Source organism: Aethalodelphis obliquidens, unplaced genomic scaffold (assembly GCF_003676395.1).
Source record: "Aethalodelphis obliquidens isolate GAN/ISIS:26980383/991018 unplaced genomic scaffold, ASM367639v1 scaffold48, whole genome shotgun sequence".
NCBI classification, from domain to species: domain Eukaryota; kingdom Metazoa; phylum Chordata; class Mammalia; order Artiodactyla; family Delphinidae; genus Aethalodelphis; species Aethalodelphis obliquidens.
The window spans coordinates 4,732,639-4,752,994 of NW_020837992.1; the positions used below are offsets into that span (position 1 = coordinate 4,732,639).

At 50.6% G+C, this 20,356-nt stretch overlaps 1 protein-coding gene across 5 annotated transcripts in view; it reads right to left on the reverse strand.

The window, feature by feature from the left end:
* PLXNA2 (plexin A2) overlaps positions 1–20,356 on the reverse strand; it is a 221,583-nt gene that overhangs the window by 74,244 nt on the left and 126,983 nt on the right. For all 5 annotated transcript variants that reach the window (XM_027082880.1, XM_027082878.1, XM_027082879.1 and 2 more), the window contains 4 exons: positions 9,313–9,413; positions 6,075–6,198; positions 4,192–4,345; positions 3,056–3,152 (listed from right to left, as the gene is read on the reverse strand). In XM_027082880.1, the coding sequence (XP_026938681.1) occupies positions 3,056–3,152; positions 4,192–4,345; positions 6,075–6,198; positions 9,313–9,413 (476 nt within the window). The remainder of the gene's footprint in view (positions 1–3,055; positions 3,153–4,191; positions 4,346–6,074; positions 6,199–9,312; positions 9,414–20,356) is intronic.

Here is a 20,356-nt window from a genome sequence, read left to right on the forward strand (position 1 = left end):
AGCTGGTCTGTATCAGCTCATGACAGCCAATTATTCATATTTTCAGGAATTTTACAAGCGGTTGGCATCATGATAGCAGCTGGAAATTAGCCATGGAGGGAGTATTTATGCCATAGAAATTGGAAAATGCCATATAATACGTTTTCCCCCTGATTTCTGGTGGTTAAACATTTGGCAGCATACCACCCCTTATAAGACAGAATCGCCGGGGTGGGATGAATTGGGAGATTGGGGTTGACATATATACACTAATATGTATAAAATAGATAACTAACAAGAACGTGCTGTATAAAAATAAATTAAAAATAAATAAATAAAGACAGAATCGCCCAAAGAGCGCAGGGATAGCAATTGGGCAGATCTGGTTGCAGTTTTGCTTCTGCCACTGCCACTGAGGTCACCCTGAGTAAGCACTTTACCTTCTGACTCGGAATTTCTTCATCTGTCTGTACTAAGACTTTCCCGTCCACTCCATGGGGTGTTTCGTGTCAAATGAGATAATGTATAGGACGTGATTTGGAAAAGTATTAACAATGCTAAATGTATTATTTTTAAGTGCTTAAATCACCTGTTATTTCAAGCTCTTAAATCACATTGGAGTGTTAATGATTGGTTCACACCACCTGTGTTTCTGAGTTTTGGGGGAGTAAACGGTATTAAATGATACCTTTATCCCACTCTCCAGGTAGCCAGGCATAGATAGCAACAGGCTATGTGTGTGGCTTCTGCCTTTCTCCCCAGGGTGAGTGAGCACTTCTTTCTCTCTGGTTTCCCCTGGAGGCTGTGTGTATTATCTAGGTTCTCTGTGTGTGATCAGACCACTGTCAGGCAAACGGGTTTTGCAGGTAGGGTTGTTCTTCCTGCTTCTTGCCAGATCCTCTAGTCTAGCCTCTCACAACTAGACCAACCTGGAAGGGACACGGCCAGGTCTGCAATCTGGCGCCACCTGGTGGGAGCTCTGATGACATTTGGGCGGATGGGGCTTGATCCAGGGGCCACTGGCTAATACTCCACAGTGGATTGGGTGCGTTAGCCCATCTACACTTCTTCTCCATGCCAAATATTTTTATCCCTTTCTAGATATGCCCCTAGTTATTTTGTTCCTGAACCTAGCCCAGATGGATTGCTTCTGCTAACATCTTATGATTCAGCAAGTAAATCATGAAAATGGACCAAGGATGATGAGATCAGGGTTTTAGAACAGGTTCTTCCATTGGCTAATTTTGTGACCTTCGTTGCAGCACTTAATACCCTATGGGCCTCAGTGTACCATAGTAAAAGGAAAGAATTGAACTTGACTCTGTGATTTTTAACTGTGAATGCCAGGAGTAAAGAAGGGTAAGATAGTGTTTTGCAATAAAATGGAATCTTTAGTGTCAAGGATACCTGTTTTGTTTTTCTGCTAACACTTGTTGCCTGTGACAGCATCTCCATTGCCATGGCAATATGGTTGAAAGTGGTGACATCACACTGAGTTGCCATGGAGATGTGGATGCTCTCACAAACAATGTATTCCTTCACTGCTGTGTTGTGGGAAGTTCGCTTTCCAAGATGCTTGCATTTCCCAACAAAATGGGATTGGAATGCAGTGGGTAAGGGGCAATTTTGTTCATTTCAGCTTCAGCCACATACTGCCCTGCCTTGCTTCCTCCCAGGCCATTTTTACCACTTGTTCTGTCTTTCTCAGCACATCTATTGATTTGGCCAAATGGGGCTCAGGTACGTCTCTTTCCTTAGCTACTGTGGAGACCCTAGAACTCTAGAAGATGATTCTAATCATGAAAAATCAAGACCAGAAAAGAGGAGACTAAGGAGGCTCATTTGCCTATTTTGATGGCTAAAATCCTTTAGGGTTTAGCTGCAAACAGACCCTCTCCCCACATGGACTGCTGGGCCCATCGTGCCCACAGCCTAGACCCTCAGACTTGATACTGCTGGAGTTCTCAGGTTTTTCCTGCCCTGGGCAATGGGAAGGATGGGTCCATAGAATATTCTCAGGTACTGCTCCTTCTGGCGTGGAGCCGTTGCTTGATCTCTCTCCTTGTTAATTGACCAGGGTCACATGGCCCTTATGTGGCCCTATTATAGAGACGTGTTTCCCTCTTTCTAAATCTAAATCTAAATGGTGCATGAGTTTCCAGATGGTATGGAAGGAGTCTCAGTTTCACTTCGAGAGAGGAACCAGCAGAAACTAAGTATGGGTCTCTCTCCCCTCCACTCCTGGTCCTGCTTTTTACTTATGAAATGCTCCCAGCTTCCTGCGCAGCTGCTGGATCTCACAGCCAAGGGCACTCAATTGGTAGGCATTCTGCTGCTGGAGATGGCTGGTGAGGTTAGCTGGGCTGCACTTAAGCCCCTCTGAGGGCTGGTGGTTGGGTCTGGTTTTCCCCTCCTCCTCGAAAAGTTGAAGGCTCAGTTTGGACCACGGTATAGTTTAAAGCTTCCTCTCCCTCTCCCAGCCTGAGTCCTTTATTTGAGTGCTGGGTGAGGCTATTTCCCCATCTCTGAGTCCCTTCTTCATGTGGTCATGGATGATGTGTCCAAGCTCCACTGGTTGTCAGTCTCCATGTTCAAATCCACCACCAATTGGTATAAAATGGAGACCTTTTCTTCTGGGTCCTGAGCCACGACCTTTGTTTTTACTTCAAACCCTCTTTTAACTCTTAGTTTGAGAGTTGAGGGTAGGGTGTGTTGCAAGGGAGACCGAATGAGATCAGAGGCTGTGGAGAGTGAAGCCATTCGGTTTAATACAACCGAATAAATGGAATATAACTGAAAAGTAACCGTTATGGAGAGCTTACTCTCTTCCAGACAATGTGCCAGGTCCAACTGGGAGACTGTGAGGTGAATACAATATGATTCTTCTTCTAAGGGAACTTAGAAAAACCCCACACTCATATCCAGACCCAGGGCAAGACTCCTTCTGGCCTGGCCCTGCCGTTACCTGCTTGCTCACTAATTTCTCCCGACCTCATCTCTATAGAAGGACGTTGGTCTGCGTGATCCTCTGGCTTTGATACTGAACAATTACTAGTGCTGCGAGGGGCGTGCTTACAGTTGGTGGGTGCTGCAGTTGTAGAACTTGAACTCGGTGCCGACGAATATCTTTCCTGTCTCCTTGGATCTCAGCTGCAGCTCTAGCCCAAACCAGTCTGGAAAAAGGAAAAAAAAAGGAGAGGGTTACAAATCTGGGGCACAGTGGAGAGACTGAGGGTAAATCATTCAGCTACTCCAGGGCTCCTCTGGGGCACCGATGGTAGATGGAACGTCCTTGAATCTTCTTCCAAGAGACTCCCGTTCATCCTGCTGATGACCAGCCCATCACTGAGACCCAGACGCCCCCAGCCCCTCTCTTAGGGAGGAGGTAATGGATCAGATCCCACAGAGTCCCCTGTTTGGTCAAATATGTACAGTTACTGTCAGAAATATCAGGTCACCGATACAGAATAAGAATTAAAAAAAGAGAAATATCAGAACAAAATTGGGTCATTTGTAGAGATGTGGATGGATCTAGAGACTGTCATACAGAGTGAAGTAAGTCAGAAAGAGAAAAACAAATATCGTGTATTAACGCATATATGTGGAACCTAGAAAAACAGTACAGATGAACCGGTTTGCAGGGCAGAAATTGAGACACAGATGTAGAGAACAAACGTATGGACACCAAGCGGGGGGAAAGTGGCAGGGGTGGTGGTGGTGGTGTGCTGAATTGGAAGATTGGGATTGACATGCATATACTGATGTGTATAAAATTGATGACTAATAAGAACCTGCTGTATAAAAAAATAAATAAAATTCAAAAATTCAAAAAAAAAAAAGAAATATCAGGTCAAAAGCTCTGAAAGCCCCCAGTTCTATGGAGAGAACCCACTGAAAACCACTGGCTGAAACCACTGACATTCCTCGAAGGGAAGGGAAGTCTGGAAAAAATCTTTATGCACTGTGCAGGCTTAACCCAAATGGGAGCAAGGGATTTCCCTCTTCCTGAATTTTGCTTTGGGGCATGACAGTTTGCTTTCAGACTCAAACAAGTTTATAAGCCCTATTGGTATCTGGCATAAGAAGACCTAGTCAGGCAACTGTCAGTCAGTCTGTGCTGGTACTTGCCACCCTGTTCCCTGGGTCCTCTTCTCTTGGCCACCCTGGTAGGGCAGCCCCTAGCATATGACTCTCATGGCAGACACTTCTTACCTTGATCCAGAGGGATGACAGGGACAACCTTGGGCCCTGGTGAGATACAGATGACCTGGCTCCCAGATACCTGTCCCTCTACCTCTGTCAGGTTCCCAAAGGCACAGGAGATGCCCGCAGACAGATCAGGAGCATCACTCACGACCAGGCTGAGCTGTGGGAGGAGCAGAGGGATAATGCTGTAGGAAGAGCCCTTGGGGCTCAGGAGACCTGGGCTCCAGGCCCGGTCCCGCCATTGCCCACTTGCTCACTCATCTCCACTGACCCCATCGATAAAGAGGATGTTGTTTCCAGGTGATCTTCTAGCTTTGACACTGAACAATTACAGTAGCACTGCAAGGGGTGTGCAGGGCCAATGGTCTTTATTATTAATACCGTTAATTTTTCAGTCTTGTCCAGCAGCAGAAAGCACTGGGGGGAGGAGAAGGGAGGGATGCTAGGGGGAAAGGTCCCAAAACCCATCTCAGACCCAGCTCATTTTGACATGAAATCATGCAAACTTGAAAGCAAGTCATGAGCTGAGCCCTTCACAAATAAGCCTTAGCCCTGGATCATGGGAGAACACGTATCACCAGTCTGCAGGTTTATAAGGAGTTTACCGGGTTGGCGAAAGACAGCTGGCGCCTCAGCCTGGCTGTCATTTAGGGTCTGCTTGCCAAGGTGGTGGGTTTCCTAGAGTTTCTATTCTCTGTTCCTCTCTGGCTCTCTGCCCCCTGACAGTTCCCCTAGAGTAGGGCAGTCGCCTCACAAGGAGTTTAGGGGATCAGAGGAAGGCAGGAAGTGAACACTAATGGCTCAGATGATGCCTGCTGTTTCTTAGGGACCCAGTGATCTAGGTCAGTGGTTTGCAGGCCTTTCAAGTTTGAACACTCTCCTCTGAATGGTAAAAATATCACAGAGTGTCAGAAGAATCTGTTGATTGAGAAATCATTTAATGGTAAAACGCTGTTCTGAATTCAGTGTACTTGGAAATGGGGTTGTACTAAGTGACCACAATATAGTATCTAAGTGGTATTTGAAACAACAGGTGAGAAATGTGACTCCCAGTGGGGAGTGCCCATGAGGGTCCATGGTGACAACACCCTGCAGCCTGCAAGTGGCGAGTCCTGACGGAGGGAGGTCTCCCTTTGTCATCCCACCTGGCAGGGATTTCTTAGTCACAATGGCTATCACCTAGCCTTTCTATACATTTGTTTGCTGCTGAATCTCTGCCCCAGTTTCGTTTCCATGGGGCTGAGAGACTTAGGTACAAACTCTGCTGTTTGTTCCCTCAGCTCCATGGGAGCCAAAACCTCCCGGTGGGGATGAATGAACGCAAGTCTTGGAAGGTTCATTAACTAATTAACATTTGTGAATGCTCAAATAACCTCCAGAATGAAATAATCCTGCAGGGCCTGAGGACACGAAGTATTTGGGGTTGCAACTCGACAGGTGGTTAAGGACCATTGTATCCTCTTTAATATTCTAAGCACATACTGCGAATTAAGTCTCGGTCTCTCTGTGTCTGCCTGTCTGTCTGTGTCTCTCTCATATACAAGCACAAAGGCAACTCCAGGTTTCTGTGAGACACTGTATCAAGTGGACGATTGAAATACACCATATACCAAAGAATGGCATTGGATTGCATTATGCTGTAGCTGTTTGTTACTAAATGCAAAATCTAGATTTACAAAACAGATCAATAGGTAATGAATCTGCAAGGGGCATGGCGAATGACTAGGCCCTTTACAATAAGAGTTACCATAGTTTTCCTACAAAGATCAAGTTTCCTCGGAGCATTTAAAGTGTGAGCCATTTACATTGCGCAAGTGTTAAAGGAACACACCCACACTCGTGCGGGTCCCACACCCCACGCCTCCACCCTTCCGGATGAGTTTACTCACCAGCCGGCTGTGCTCAGACACTGAGATGCTGCTGGGATGCACCTCGAGGTTCATGCACTGGCTGATGCTGGCAGCAAATCGATTAGGTTCCCAGGCCCGCTGACACTTGTCCCTGCGGGAGCACCTGCCACAGACACAGATCCACAAGCGGTCAGGCCTCTGAGACCCATCTGTTGGAGGCTCCAGGGTCCCCTGAAGGTAAGTGAGAAGGCTTTGCTGCTCTGAGGCCTGTGTCCGTCTTCTCATGACAACATTCACTTATCCCAGAGGGCCTGGTGACTCCCAGATGGTCTCTATTGCAGTTAAAGTCAGACTAAGAGAAGTGGGATCGACCGCCAACACAAGAGATGTGGTTTAGACATAAAGAATAGCTCTAGAGGGACGGCACCTTTACGGGAAACTCGGTGAGTGAGGGAGGGAAGGTTGGGGACGTGAGAAGTAGCAAGCAAGAGGCTAAAAATGTGAACTCTGGAGCCATGATGCCCGGGCTCTAACCCCAGATCTACAGCCTACTAGCTGTGGCCCCTCGGACAAGTTCCTTAATCTCCCCTCGCCTCAGTCCCCTCAACTGTAGAATGCCGAGGCCCATGATAATACACTACCTCATAGGCTTGCTGTAAGCATTAAACGAGCTAGTGTTTAGAAAGTGGCCTGTTCTTAGCCCTTCTAAGAACAATGTTAATGATGATGATTCTGAATATTATTATTCTCCTCCAGGGATATTGAAAAACCTGGACAGGGTCTTAGCTGTGTGGGACAGCATGCAAGTGATCTTGTGGCTGGATTCATAGCTCTTTGAAGGCAGGGACCATGTTTTATGCATTGAGCTATTCTACCTGTCCATGGTATATTTTCAATAAATGTTTGCGGTGGGAAAGAGAGAGACAGACAGGGAGTCGCAGGCAGGGTTGCCCCTGTCAGAAGGCCCGTGTGGCCGCTTCTCCTCACATCTTCATCTCTGGTTCTTGGCTTCTCTGCCTAGAGCAGCAGGTGGGCACTGTGACGCCTGCACACAGGGGCGTCTGGTGGCCACTTAAGTCACATGGGAACATGCTCCAGGTCTGGTGTTTCTCCAACCAAAGAGCCAGTGGGGACACTACAAGATTCCACAGCCAGGCTGAGATTCCCACCTGAGCTCCCCCCAAAGTCCCTCCCCCCTCTTCCTTTCCAGGCACATAATGGACCTAAATATGAATGCTGTCAAAGAAAAGAATTATTGAGGTTTAAGTGAATCCTTAAGATAGCTCTAAAGTGAGCTCTTGACTGGAGCCTTTATCTCATTGACTCACTGAAATGGCTCTTTTTTTATCATACTATATATGGCAACAGCCCTAACAGAGATAAATAGCCTCTGAGACAATAACGCACTTGCAAGAGCAAGGCATACAGAAGACACAGGAAGGTTTCAAATCCCCCCCGGACCCAGAGGCTCCTGAGCAATTTCTCTCAGGCCTCTGCCTCCATTAAAAGCCAGTGTGTGGGCCTGGCAGCTGGGGTCGTCCATCCACTCATTCCTGTTACCCAGGCAGGCGGATGACGACAGGTGGGAGGACACTGCCGGAGGGGCTGGTGAAGATGAGAGGGACCAGAAGAAGAGAAACCTCTGGGTATAACCGGGAGGAAACTTGCTCCCCATGTGCTCTTGGCAAACAGAGCTGCTGGAAGGAGAGGTGTGCCCTGGCAGGTGATGACAGGGAAGGAGCTCAGACAGCAGAGGAAATCTGAGACTATCTTCATGTGGTCCAGTCATTCTAGGAGCCCCAGCTGACCTGGCCCAGGAGGATGACGGGGTGGTCTGGGGCCTCCGGGAGACTTGGACATCGAGGCTAGATTGGCAGGGAGAGCAGGGAGTGGGTAGTATGGCCGGATCTACCCACCACCACACAGTGAGAGGGCAGGTAGCCCAGGACAAGGCCTGAAGCTGGGAGTGGCTGCCAGATTCTGTGGAGAAAGAAATCCCCTTGAGGTGAGAGAGCCTTCTGGCTGTCAGGCCAGCCTCACTGAAGGGAACCCAACTGTAGCCACCTTTGCCATTCTGGGGGCATTGTGGGAGCAGCGTCAGTTTCTTTACCACTGGTCTGACCTAAATGGAGACTCACTGTCCGGGTTCTGGTGACAGCGCTTCTGGCAAGACTTCTGGAGGAGGCCCTTACCTCCAAATCTAAGCAGGGAACTCGGTATCTGTGGGCTCCAATCCAGTCCGGAGTTTGCATCTGTGAGGTGCCCGCTTCCCTCCCTCCCTCCACAGCCCTCCCAACACCTGCTGCAGAGGCTGGAAGCCAAGAGCTATTGTGCAGGACCCTGAACTCTGGCCCTCCGCCTCCGCCTCCACCCTAAACTCTGCACATTTTATGGGGATGCTTTGCCGGCTGGCACGGAGCCAAGGAGTTTCCAACTCCACTGGGGAACAGAATTCCTAGCCAGCTCCTGCCTTTGGAGTTTTCACCCTCTTCTCTCCCTCTGGGGCACTTCGAATCAGGAAGTTTAAGTGCGATTTTGCATTTCTATTGAGCTGGTATTCAATGGCAGGGGGTGTATCTGAATAGGGATGTGAGGCCAGTTGGAGTGAGATGCAGACTTCTTGGAATCCGGAATTAATGAGGCCAGAAGGGTCCTCCCAAGGCTTCTGTGTCCATAACAATTATTTTGACTTGTGTAGCTTATCCTGAGCTTCCTTATTGCCAAAGCATTTATTATTTCATTTAATCCTCTCAGCTCACCTGCGAGGTAGGCATTACCCCTGTTTAGCGATGGGGAAATGGAGGCCCACAGCTGGCAGTGGACCATCCTGGGTCACACAGCAGCTAACTGGAGTCCAAGCTTCCCAACTCTAGTGCAAACTCCAGGAAGGAGGCACCTCGTTCAGGCTACACTGAGGAGCCTCTTGGGAAACCTAGAGATTCTACAACTTCCCTTGTGAGCTCTTCCAACACCACTACCCTTCCCTGTAGAAAAGGTACAGACTTCAGAGCTGGCCGGGGGGGAGGGGGTGGGGGATCAGATTTTGGAGGTGAAATGAAAAACAGAGAGGCAGAGGCACTGCACTTAGAAAGAAGGCCCACCCGTGGCCTCTTTTCCTCTTCCTGTTCTCAGCACTCCAACCACGATGAGAATGACTGCTCAGAAGAGGGAAATTCCTCTCCCCCTACGAACTGATGTCACATCCCTCATCAACACTCCCGGGAAAGTACCTGGTTTTCTGCATTCCAGGCTTTTTTCCAGAATGTGCCAAACTTACATGTTGTGCAGGGCACACCAGCCACAGTGAGGGTCCCCCGAGCTCAGGCACTCCCCACAAGTCGTGTACTGTTCACAGGATTCCACAGGGACCCTGGTGATCTGGCCAAGAGGAAAAAGAGAGCAGGTTAGATCGGGGAGTGACGCCTCGCAGAGGTGCGTTCAGACTCAACTACACCTAACCACACTTGCACTGTCACCACCCCTAAGAGGTGACAGTGGGGGTGTGTGTGAATCGGTGGCCTCAGTGTTCTCATCTGTTTTCCCTGCACGAGGCAGGTACAGCTAAGAGGCCCCAGGCTTCTTGCCTTTGCTGGAGGTGGAAGCAAATCCTCCAGTTTCTCTTTGCCTGCACTAAAGTCCTCCGGAGAGCTGGCCCTGCTCCTGGCAAAGGCTGAAAATGGTTAACTCTGTTGAAAGGCTATTGAGTGCCACCAACTCGTCTCTGAAGAGCTTTCAGCTGGGCTTGGGCTGAGACATCCTGCCTGCACAGAAAACATTTAAAAAGGGAGAGAAGGAGAAACTTTTCCTATCAAATAATATTCATCTAATGGCATGGTCTTTTTACAGCCAACCAAACATACCACCTGGATCCAATTATCCCATTCTCTGATGCCTGCATTCAGTTTCTCTAGTAAATCTCCCATCCTTTGAAAAGTCTGGCTAAATGGGAACAGAGATGAGCTGCCTGTCTTGCTGGGGAAAGTGGGAATGTACAGATGAAGCCCCTGCCCCCCAGAGGATGTGGCCTCCTCCTGGCTTCCAGGTGGGGCCCTGCGGGGACACGGGCCAGGCCTGTTTGGTCATTACTCACCCTTACCTGCTTAGCAGGTGTGACATTAAGGCCAGGCAAAGGGTCAGAAGATTGAAGTCTTGCATTTGGTATGTCCTAGGTATCTGTTACTGGCTGGGGCTGGAGGCTGCTGGGCTGGGAATGGAATCTCATTTGTCAGGGCAGAGAGGTCCCCCACCTACTGGATGTGCAAACCCAAGTGGAAACACAACCTGCGGTCCAGCGGCACAGTGGTCTGCCTCTAGCAGGGGGACAAAGGATCTGACGGAGTTGCCTTCACAGCGTGCTCCTGAGAGGCTCGGGATGGAGTCTAATACTGCTCACCCGGCAACTGTTTATCAGATGTCACTATGAGAGGCTCCGGTGCTGTGTGATAGAGAAACAGCAGCGAACAGGACCCAGATCCTGCCCCCCGGAAGAGCACGCAGCCCAGAAGGAGTTGATAATTACAAACCGAGACCTGCTCTACACTGTGCTCGACATCCATTGCAGGCAATAGGCGTGTGCCCTGGGGGCCTTGGCACCTTAAAGGAGGGCCGTCCAGCACAACCTGTCTGGAGGAAGGGACCAGCCGAGTAAGGGTGAATCAGGGTAACAGTGGGCCCAATGCAGATGCCTGGAAGGGCATTCCTAGCTGAGAGATTATCACGAACAAAAGGAATCATGGGGCTTCCCTGGTGGCGCAGTGGTGGAGAGTCCGCCTGCCGATGCAGGGGACACGTGTTCGTGCCCCGGTCCGGGAAGATCCCACATGCCGCGGAGCGGCTGGGCCCGTGAGCCATGGCCGCTAAGCCTGCGTGTCCGGAGCCTGTGCTCCGCGACGGGAGAGGCCACAACAGTGAGAGGCCCACGTACCGCAAAAAAAAAAAAAAAAAAAAAAAAAAAAAAAATGTAATCATGGCTAAGTTCAGCCTAACTCAAGTGTGGAGTGTATACTGGATGGGCGGCTGAGAGATGAGGCTGGTGGCATGGAACCAGGGGCCAGACAACGAAAGGTCTTGGGTACCAGCCCCAGGAACCTTCCTTCTCTCTGTTGGGTGCCCCCCACACCCGCTCATTCTCCCCACATCATAAACACTTAGCATTCTGAATTACAAAGCTTTTCTCTGAGTGACGTGATCAACTTTAAGCATCCCTAACTTCCCTTTAATAATAAAAATACAAAATGCAGAAAGCATAAATATAAAATCTTGCAATTCAGTGAAAAAATTGATATTCTAAATGGAGGTTGGGGGAGTAGCTGATTTGAAATAGTTCATGCGGAATAGGTCCGAGGGTTGAATTGACTCTATGTCCAATATGACCTGACAGGGTGATGTCATAGCTAAAGGGGCTAATTCGATCATGGGCTGCATTAATGGACATGGTGTCAGGATGGAGATGACCTGAGTTCCCAGTTCAGGTCTTTGCAACCTGCTCTAAGAGGAGGGTTGTTCAACCAGAGAAACTTTCCAGAGGGTGGTCACGATGGGGTGGGACCCAGGTGTGGCATCTGAGGTACAGCTGATAGACCTGTATGTTTATTTAGGTCAAAGAAGTTGAATGTCAGGGTGGCCGTGGAAGCTATCTGCCACTGTTTGAAGGGCGGCAGTGTGGCTGCAATAAGACTCATGGGTGAAAAGTTCCAGGAAAGCTCGACAGAAGAAAGTCAAGGTTGTCCACCAGTGCACAGACCTGGCTTCCAGCAGGGACTCCCTTCCGTGGGACGTGTAAGCAGAGTCAAGGTGACATGTGTCTGGGAGGCTGTGGAAGGTATTTCTGCCCCCAGAGGAAGGCTGCCCTAGTCCTTCTAACTCTGACATAGGGATTCTATTTCCCACAGTTTGCCTAACTCCTTCCTGAGACTGCTCATTTCTGTCCTGAATGACTTGGACAGTTCAAAGATCCAGCCACGCCACTAGCCACTGATAGCACCCCACTTTAAGGAGCAACCATTGACCCCTGACTCACGTCCTGTGATTCCTACCAGAAGCACCTTTCCGGCAGGTGCCTGCCAGACGCTCTCCCAGCATGCCTCTCCCGGGCCTGGGACTCTCGGCCCTTCAGGATATCTGTGACCCTAGCCACCTGGGGGGCTTCCGCCAGCCCCCTCCAACCCGCCCTCGGAGGCCTGAGAGCCGCAGCCCAGTGCCCGGCCTCCCTTTCCTGGGTTTCGGGCTCCGTGTGAGTGATGTCTGCATCTGGCTGGAAATTAAAACAACTGTCTGCATTGCATTCGGCCCGTCTGTCAAAACACAGCCCAGCTCTCAGCAGCTGGGGAAGGGGGCCCTGAATGGGAGCAGTGTCTACAGCAACAAAGCCCACTTTCACGCCAAGTGCCGCAGAGATAGTGAGAAGCCTGTTCTTCTCCAAACGTGAAACCAACAGCACAACTATTTTTCCTGTTTCCTGGGCCCTCCTGGTGGGAATTTTTTTTTAAATACACTGAGTTGAAGAGCAAAGTGAAACAGGAAACTTATAAGGGGGGTGGTTCCTAAAATTTGAATTATTCTCTTCTCAAAGACCTCATAGCCATATGCAAGCCAGAGGAAAGAAATGTCACAGGGACTGGAGGGAGGCCCTCAAAGTCAGGTGTTTCCGTGGGTGCTCTGTCTTTCCTATAATCATGTGTTTCTGTATTCATTCATCAACCCATATTCATAGATCATGTCCTACAGAAAGACCAGGGCTGGGCACCTTAGGGGAATAAAATCAACAGCAACATTAAAACACAGCCATCACCTTCAAGTTGCAAACAGACTAGCAATAAAAACAAGAAAAGTGTTGTGTGTTCTAAGAGAGGTATTGAAAGAGGGCTGAGGCAATTCAGAGCAAAGAAAATACTACTTCTACGCCGTCCAATGTATGGGCCCGTGTGGTCACCAGCATCTGGAATGGGGTTAGTTCGAATTCTAGTCCTTAGAGATGTGCTCTAAGGACACCGGATGTTGATGGCTGAGCACGGAAAACAAGAATGTAAAATAGCACAGTAATAATTTTTTATTGACACATGTTGAAAAGATAAAAATTTAGCAAATATTGAGTTAAATAAGATCTACTATTAATTTCCACTGTCTCTTCTTACTCTTTAAAATATGGCTGCTGGAAAAGTTAAAATTACATGCGTAGCTGTGTGGACGGCACTTTGTCATCATGGGAGAGCACTGCTCTAGATGGGAGTCCCAAGAAGACTTTGTAAGGGATGTGGCCTGGGTCTGGGTCTTCAAGGGTGAATAATATTTATACAGATGAAAAGCGTCCCAGGTGGAAAGAACCACATAAGCAAACACAGGAAAGCAGAGTTTCTTCAGAAAATGTTGCATGAGGGTGAAGAGTGATGGGTATAAATCTGGAAAGGTAGTTTTGGGTTAACTTGGGAAGGATGGAGAAGGCCACAGGGCTGGAATACATGACGTCTGTAAGCTCTCCAGCCTGTCACTCCTTGGCCAAAAGAATGTCCTCCATGAAGAAGTGGCCCGAGCTCTCAAACCAACATCCTTGGCATTACCTGTGAGCTTAAGGGGCATAAAAATCCAGAGTCCACTGGGTTAGAACTTCTGGGATGGGGCGGGGCCTGAGAAATGGTTCCAGCAAGCTCTCCAGGGGATTTTTTTTTTTTTTTAAAGAAGATGTTGGGGGTAGGAGTTTATTAGTTAATTTATTAGTTTATTTTTGCTGTGTTGGGTCTTCGTTTCTGTGCGAGGGCTTTTTCTAGTTGTGGCAAGTGGGGGCCACTCTTCATCGCGGTGCGCGGGCCTCTCACTATCGCGGCCTCTCTTGCTGCGGAGCACAGGCTCCGGACGCGCACAAGCTCAGTAGTTGTGGCTCACGGGCCTAGTTGCTCCGCGGCATGTGGGATCCTCCCAGACCAGGGCTCGAACCCGTGTCCCCTGCATTAGCAGGCAGATTCTCAACCACTGCACCACCGGGGAAGCCCCTCTCCAGGTGATTCTTATGAGAACCACTGGTAAATGTGACCTCATGTCTTGGGAAATCTTTTTAAGTGTCAGGCCCTGGGGCCATGAAGAAATAGAATCAAACTCTGCCTAGGGACTACGAAAGGAACTAGTGGAAGGAATTAGACTGACTCAGGAGGCGGAGAGATGGAGGTTAGCCTGGGGACTGCTTTATAGCCAGGGAGAAATTGGTTCTAATATCTCTGAGTCTCTGGAGGCCCTGAAAGACCAAGTTCAAACTTCTGGGGTCAGGGGCCACTTCACTCTGCAGCAGGCGAAGGCGGGCACTTGCTCTAGGACCTGGTGGGTGGGGGAGGATGGGGAGGGGATGGGCATTGTCCCGGGAAGCTGGAGAAGGCAAGGGAGCTTCTCCTGGAGAGTGTCAACCGTGTCAGGCGGCTTTGTCAGGGCTGACTCAGAGTTTAATGGGACACTCAGTGGCACTTTAATTAGCGTTTGTTTATTATGATTGTGCTTTAATTATGCCTGAGGCTCCCCACCCCCTCTGCTCCGAGTGCTGGGATCTGAGGGTGGCTGTGTCGGCAGAGGAATGTGGCGGTGAGGCGCCTCCGATGGAGGATGCCCTTCTCCCACCTGCCTCCACCGCCTTCTCCCCAGGACCAGTGGACCGCTCCGCACTGGATTCCCCCCACACGCTTGGCATTCTTCTCCGCTTGATCTTATGTCTTGTAATTACACCTCTAATGAATATAACTGTCCGATTAAGTCATTTACTGAAGAAACACTCTTCATGAAAGGTGACTCGTACTGTGTTCTTGTCTCCTCTGACCCCAAGGCCCCTCATCTCCAGTGCCTCCCTTGGCCTCAGTCTGTGAGGTTGACGTACGTGGGAAAGAGCTCAGCAGGGGTGCAGAGTTCGGAGTGGTTCTCTCCCCCACCCAACTCTCTCCCCCTTAAGGACACTGGTCAGCCCACAGGGTGCAGCGCCCCGCACGGCAAGGGATGTGATATCAGATTATCATCGGCTGCGGGGACGAATCACCAAGGGACCTGCTGGAACCATCCTCCTTCCTGAAGATGTTGAAGGACAGGGCACACCCACAGGGCTTGGACTACCCAGGGTGAGGCCCCGACGGCCTCTGTGGCCCTGGCAGTTACTATCAGCCTGGAGAGTCACTACCATCAGGTACAAACCCATCACTCTTCAGAGAAGAGTTCCCGGTGCTGGACCGAGGGAGGAGCCCTTTGGTGCGTAAACCTGGGGAAAGAGAATCAAGGTTGTATCTCTGCCACCCTGTGTGGACTCCTAGAAGGAGCCACCTTGGTTCTGAGAATCTGGGGGCAACTATCGGAGAAGCAGCTGAGTTGAAAGCAGAACAACACAGAGGATTCTGACCATGGGCTGTGCCTGGGTGCCATGCGGTCCTTCAGTATTTACAGAGCATTTATGTTGTGTTAAGCTCTCCATTAGGCATCGGGTGACATTCTCTGTCCCCCTGGGGCCCATGGTTTGGCTGAGGACAAAGGAAACAGGATCATCTTAATACGGGAGAATAGATGCCGCAATAGAGGTATAATCAAGGGACAGTCGTGGCTCAAAGGCCAGAGCTTGGAGGTTCTCCTCAGGGAGCTTTGGCATGGGCACTCTGTTCTAGAGGCTGAAGTTTGCAGTCATGCAAAGAGAGAGAGGGAGAGAGGGAAGGAATAAGGGAAAACTGTTCCCCAGGCTGGTAGGGCCCCTTGGGGACAGAGCATTTAATCCCCTGCTTCTCTGGAATCTGCTCCCCCCTGCCAGATGGTACACCTGTCCCCACATGTGTCCCCTGCCTCCAGACACAAGGAAAGAAACAGTGGCCTTCTCAGTGGCTGAGAGCCAGGTGGCAGGGGGTGGGAAGTGACGGAGCCCGGGTGGAAGCATGCAGTTGGCCTGAGCTACAGCCTCCTAGTCCCCAGGGCCCGGGGCAAAGTGCACGGCAGCTGAAACGCAACTGGCTCCCCACACCTCTCTCCTTTCCTTTGTATCGTCTCTTGGTGGTCCCTCCCTGCCAGCCCAGCCTCTCTCCCCTTGGAGTTTGTAGGGTCTTACACCCAGTTTCTCCTCTTTTTCCCAAACCAGATCTGTTTTCAAGAAGCAATCTGATGCTCATTTGCCTTCACAGCTGAGGGCAGACTGATGGGAAGCCCCACCAGGGCTGGTGTGCAAGATGAGCTCCGCGGCCCAATCACAACAGATGCCGATGCCCAGAGAGGGTTTTAGCACTTTCTGAGCGCTTTCACACCCCTTATCTCATTTGATCTGCAAAGCTCCCTTGGGATGAAGGGAGGTTAGGGATCCATTTGTTCCACCAGGAAATAGAGGCACCCAAAGGTCTGGCTTAACCCTGGGCTCTGTCTCACAGTGAGTGGAGGTGGCCAGCTGCAGCGCGTCCTCCGTGGCCCGTGGTGATGACATGTCATAAAGGATCTTTCTGAGGAAAGGAGGGACAGGGGGTTCAGGGGTTAGTTCCAGGAGATGGAGCTGGGGCCAGAGCAGGATTCAGGAGGCGGGAAGCAACCAGAGGGCAGGTGAGGCTTTGGTTTCTCTGACTCCACTGCTCCTAGGAGCTGGCCAGCGCCCAGCAGTTGTTACCTGTTCCCATGGGTGGTGGAAGGAGTCTCTCTCTTTTTTTTTTTTTTTTTTTTTTGCGGTACGCGGGCCTCTCACTGTTGTGGACTCTCCTGTTGCAGAGCACAGGCTCCGGATGCACAGGCTCAGAGGCCATGGCTCATGGGCCCAACTGCTCCACGGCATGTGGGATCTTCCCGGACCGGGGCACGAACCCATGTCCCCTGCATCGGCAGGCGGACTCTCAACGACCGCGCCACCAGGGAAGCCCTGGGAGGAGTCTCTCTTCACCGCTTACCCCGAATCTTGTCAGCCCCGTGGCGAACAGGTACAACCAGCACTGGGAGGTCTGAGAGCTTAGGGTTCTGCCTTCCCTGTACACCCGCTGGGGGCAGGGTTCACAGTCCTCCCAGGGAGAGGAACATGGGCAGATGGTCAGGGAGGCCAGGCCAAGGCCCCAGCCCTGGTCAGTTTCTCTCAGGCACCCAAGCCAAAGTGGACCCTCCGGGAACAGGCCAGGCTCCCCTGGCTCTAGATGTGCCTCACACTATGGCCCCTTTGAATCAGCAAGACTCCACAGAATAATACCTGCATCCTGTCTCCTATCGTTTACAGGCAAAGAGCTGACTGTCAACTGGATGCCTGAAACAGCATCTTAATCTAATTCTCCCCCGCTGGGTGTGCTTGGGGGCAGAAGTGAGATCGCCTCCTTGGATCTGCTCCCCAGGGATAGGGGGAGAAGCGAGGGGGGCTGAGGCCTCCTGCCTGGCACCGCCTTCCTTTGAGCCGGGAAGTTGACTGAGCTTGTCCAAGGGAATGAAGCAGCAGGAACCGTTTATCCTGCACCTACTGCACGCCAGGCACTTTCCCTGTGTCACCTCACCTAATCCTTACATCAGCCTTGCAGACGAGGGATTAGGCCCACCTCACTTATTAGAAAACCGAGTCTTGGGTTAAACAAACTGCCCAAGTTGCGTGCCTTGTAGGTGGCGGAAGCAGAACTGGAGTCCAGGTTCATCCGACTCCCAGGTTGAGGTGGTGCGGTGGAGGCACAGGGAGCAGTAAGGAAAGACCCCTCTCCTGGGGCTGCCCCCAAGGGCGGGCTGTCAGGGTCCCCTGGCTTTCTCCTGGAGGTCAGGGCCCAGCGCTGTAATTACGCTTCCTTCCTGGCCACTGCCTGCCTCTTTCTCACTTTTCTCTGGTTGCTGACAGCGATTCAGCTGGTGCATCTGGAGCCAGACAACACAAGGGATGATGTGAGAGAGTGAGGGAGGGGATGGGTTGGTGGGGGTGAGGATGCCCTGCTGGATTTTTTTAAAACCTGCCAGGGCCGTAACAGTAATGGACATGACTCTGAATGGGTTCCACAGTCTCCATCCTGAGCCTGCTCGGAATGTCAGGGCCCTCAGTCGGCACAGAGTGGGGGCAGTGGAGGTGGCAAGGGCCTCCTGTCCTGGTCTTGCTAGCTGTTCGCTGCGAGGCCCTGGGCAAGCTGCTTAACCTCTTCAAGCCTCCCTTCTTTATTTTTAAAATGGAGATAGCAATTCCCGTCTCACCTGTCCTGCCTGTTCATCAGGGACCAGGGCACCTCTGAGCTCCTATTTTCATCTTCAGTTCTCCCTACGAATCAACTTCCCAGTAATTAATGTGAAGGACTCAGTATTGTTTGTTCCCAGGGTTAGGTCCAGTTCTTTAAAAATCAATAGTCATGTGTGAGATCACCTTAAATCTTCATAAAGTAAACACCAACCCAGCCCCGCTGCCCCTCCTGGGGGCTGTGAAAGTCACATGATCAATATCATTAAGAAGAAGGAGACACCAACACCTCCCACCCCGCCCCGCCCCACCCGGCCCCACCACACCACACCACACCCCCACCCCACCCCCGCCCCGCCCCACCCGGCCCCACCCCCAGAAAACCAGCTGGAGTTTCTGGAGCCTGTGATTGCAACCTTCTGACCAAAAGCTGACCCTGGGGCCTTCTCCTAAGAACTTCTGACTATCTGGAGACCCTAGGGCAGAGTGACTGTTCAAAGAGAAAATCTATTTTTAATGACTTGGGGGAGAAGAGTGGAGTGGCTGAGTAATTTGGAGTAATTAAAGCTATCTATCACTCCGAGAGTGGGAGCCAAAATTGGTTGAAATTTTCAATGATATTTTTTCCTTCTCATTCATAAAACCCAGCAGAAGGTCACGCAGAAGTCAAAGGGGAAAGGATGATGGGGAAAGAAATTTCTGGCCCCAAAGAGTGGAATTCACCCTACTGATGAGCACTTGGGCAATGATGGCTCCTCCTGTACCCTTTTGGTAGAGGCCATGTTTACTTTGTCCTCGTTAAGAAGCTGGACTTTGGGCTTCCCTGGTGGCGCAGTGGTTGAGAGTCCACCTGCCGATGCAGGGGACACGGGTTCGTGCCCCGGTCCGGGAAGATTCCACATGCCGCGGAGCGGCTGGGCCCGTGAGCCATGGCCGCTGAGCCTGCGCGTCCGGAGCCTGTGCTCCGCGGCGGGAGAGGCCACAGCAGTGAGAGGCCCGCGGACCGCAAAAAAAAAAAAAAAAAAAAAAAAAAGCTGGACTTTGAAGGAGACAGTCCTCAGTTTCAAATCCAGCTGCTATAATTATCGACTGTATGACATTAATAAATGGTCCTTATTGTCCTTCTTGCACCTCAGTTTCCTCCTCTGTGAAATGCTGACAATAATGGTATTAACTTCACCAGGTTGTTTTGAGGTTTAAGTGACATCTGTACACAAAGAGCCTTGCATGCAGTTGGTGGTTAATAGTGGTAGTTATCATGCTCAATCTCTCTGTGCAGACCCACTGAAGGCGGCAGTGTTTGCGCAGGAAGCTGCAGAGGGCCCTCACCCAGACTCTGCACTCCTGCGTAGGCTGACCTTGAGTAAGCTACCTCGCCTCTTTGGGCTGAGACCGCTGATCTATCTATCATATGGGGAGAATTAGGTCTACACAGCTACTCAAACTGTTGTCTTTATTCATGACATGATCCCTACTGGAGGCTGAAGAACACTGAAATTCAGGATCCTTGGCTGGAAAAAGTCAAATTGAGCTTAGTCTCCTAAGGAAGAAGGTGGAACTTGGGCAAGGAAGAAGTACAAAGAGGGAAGAAAGCAAATGGGCAAAGCAGATATTCCAAATACCATACCATACTTTCTCAGACAGGACTCCTGTGCCAGAAAGGGCCCTCTCTAGTGCTGTTTTTTGGAAGGTTCTACAAAGAAGCAGAGAGGCTGATACTATGTTGTCTCCATGACAACCATGGATTTATTCAGTTAGGGAAAGCAGGTGGGGTAGGAAATAGGGGACGAGAGGATTTGGGAAATACAGGGTCTATGAAATAGCTAAATCAGATCTCTCACCTGGAAACCAGATGCCTGGGTTTAGCCAGGGCCCACAAAGCCCCCTACAGGGCCAACATCAACTTGTCTGCCCCAGAGGGGAAAAGTGGTGATGGCAAAGGGATGGAGTAACGAAGCAGGGATGCCCTTTCACCTGTCCATTCCCATTCGTTCATTCACACTTCTATTCCTCCAGACCTTCCAGTGGGGCCCCTGGATGCAGAGAGCCCAAGGGTAGCCTTACCACATGGAGCTTGATTTATCTGAGAGCTGGCATCTGCCTAATACGTCCTGGTTTCTGGGCCCCACCCCTTCAGATTCTGGCTCCCCTGTCTTCCAGTCACCAGGAGAGCCAGACAAGAGGGTGTGGCCCTCCCGTTAATCCCAAATCCTCT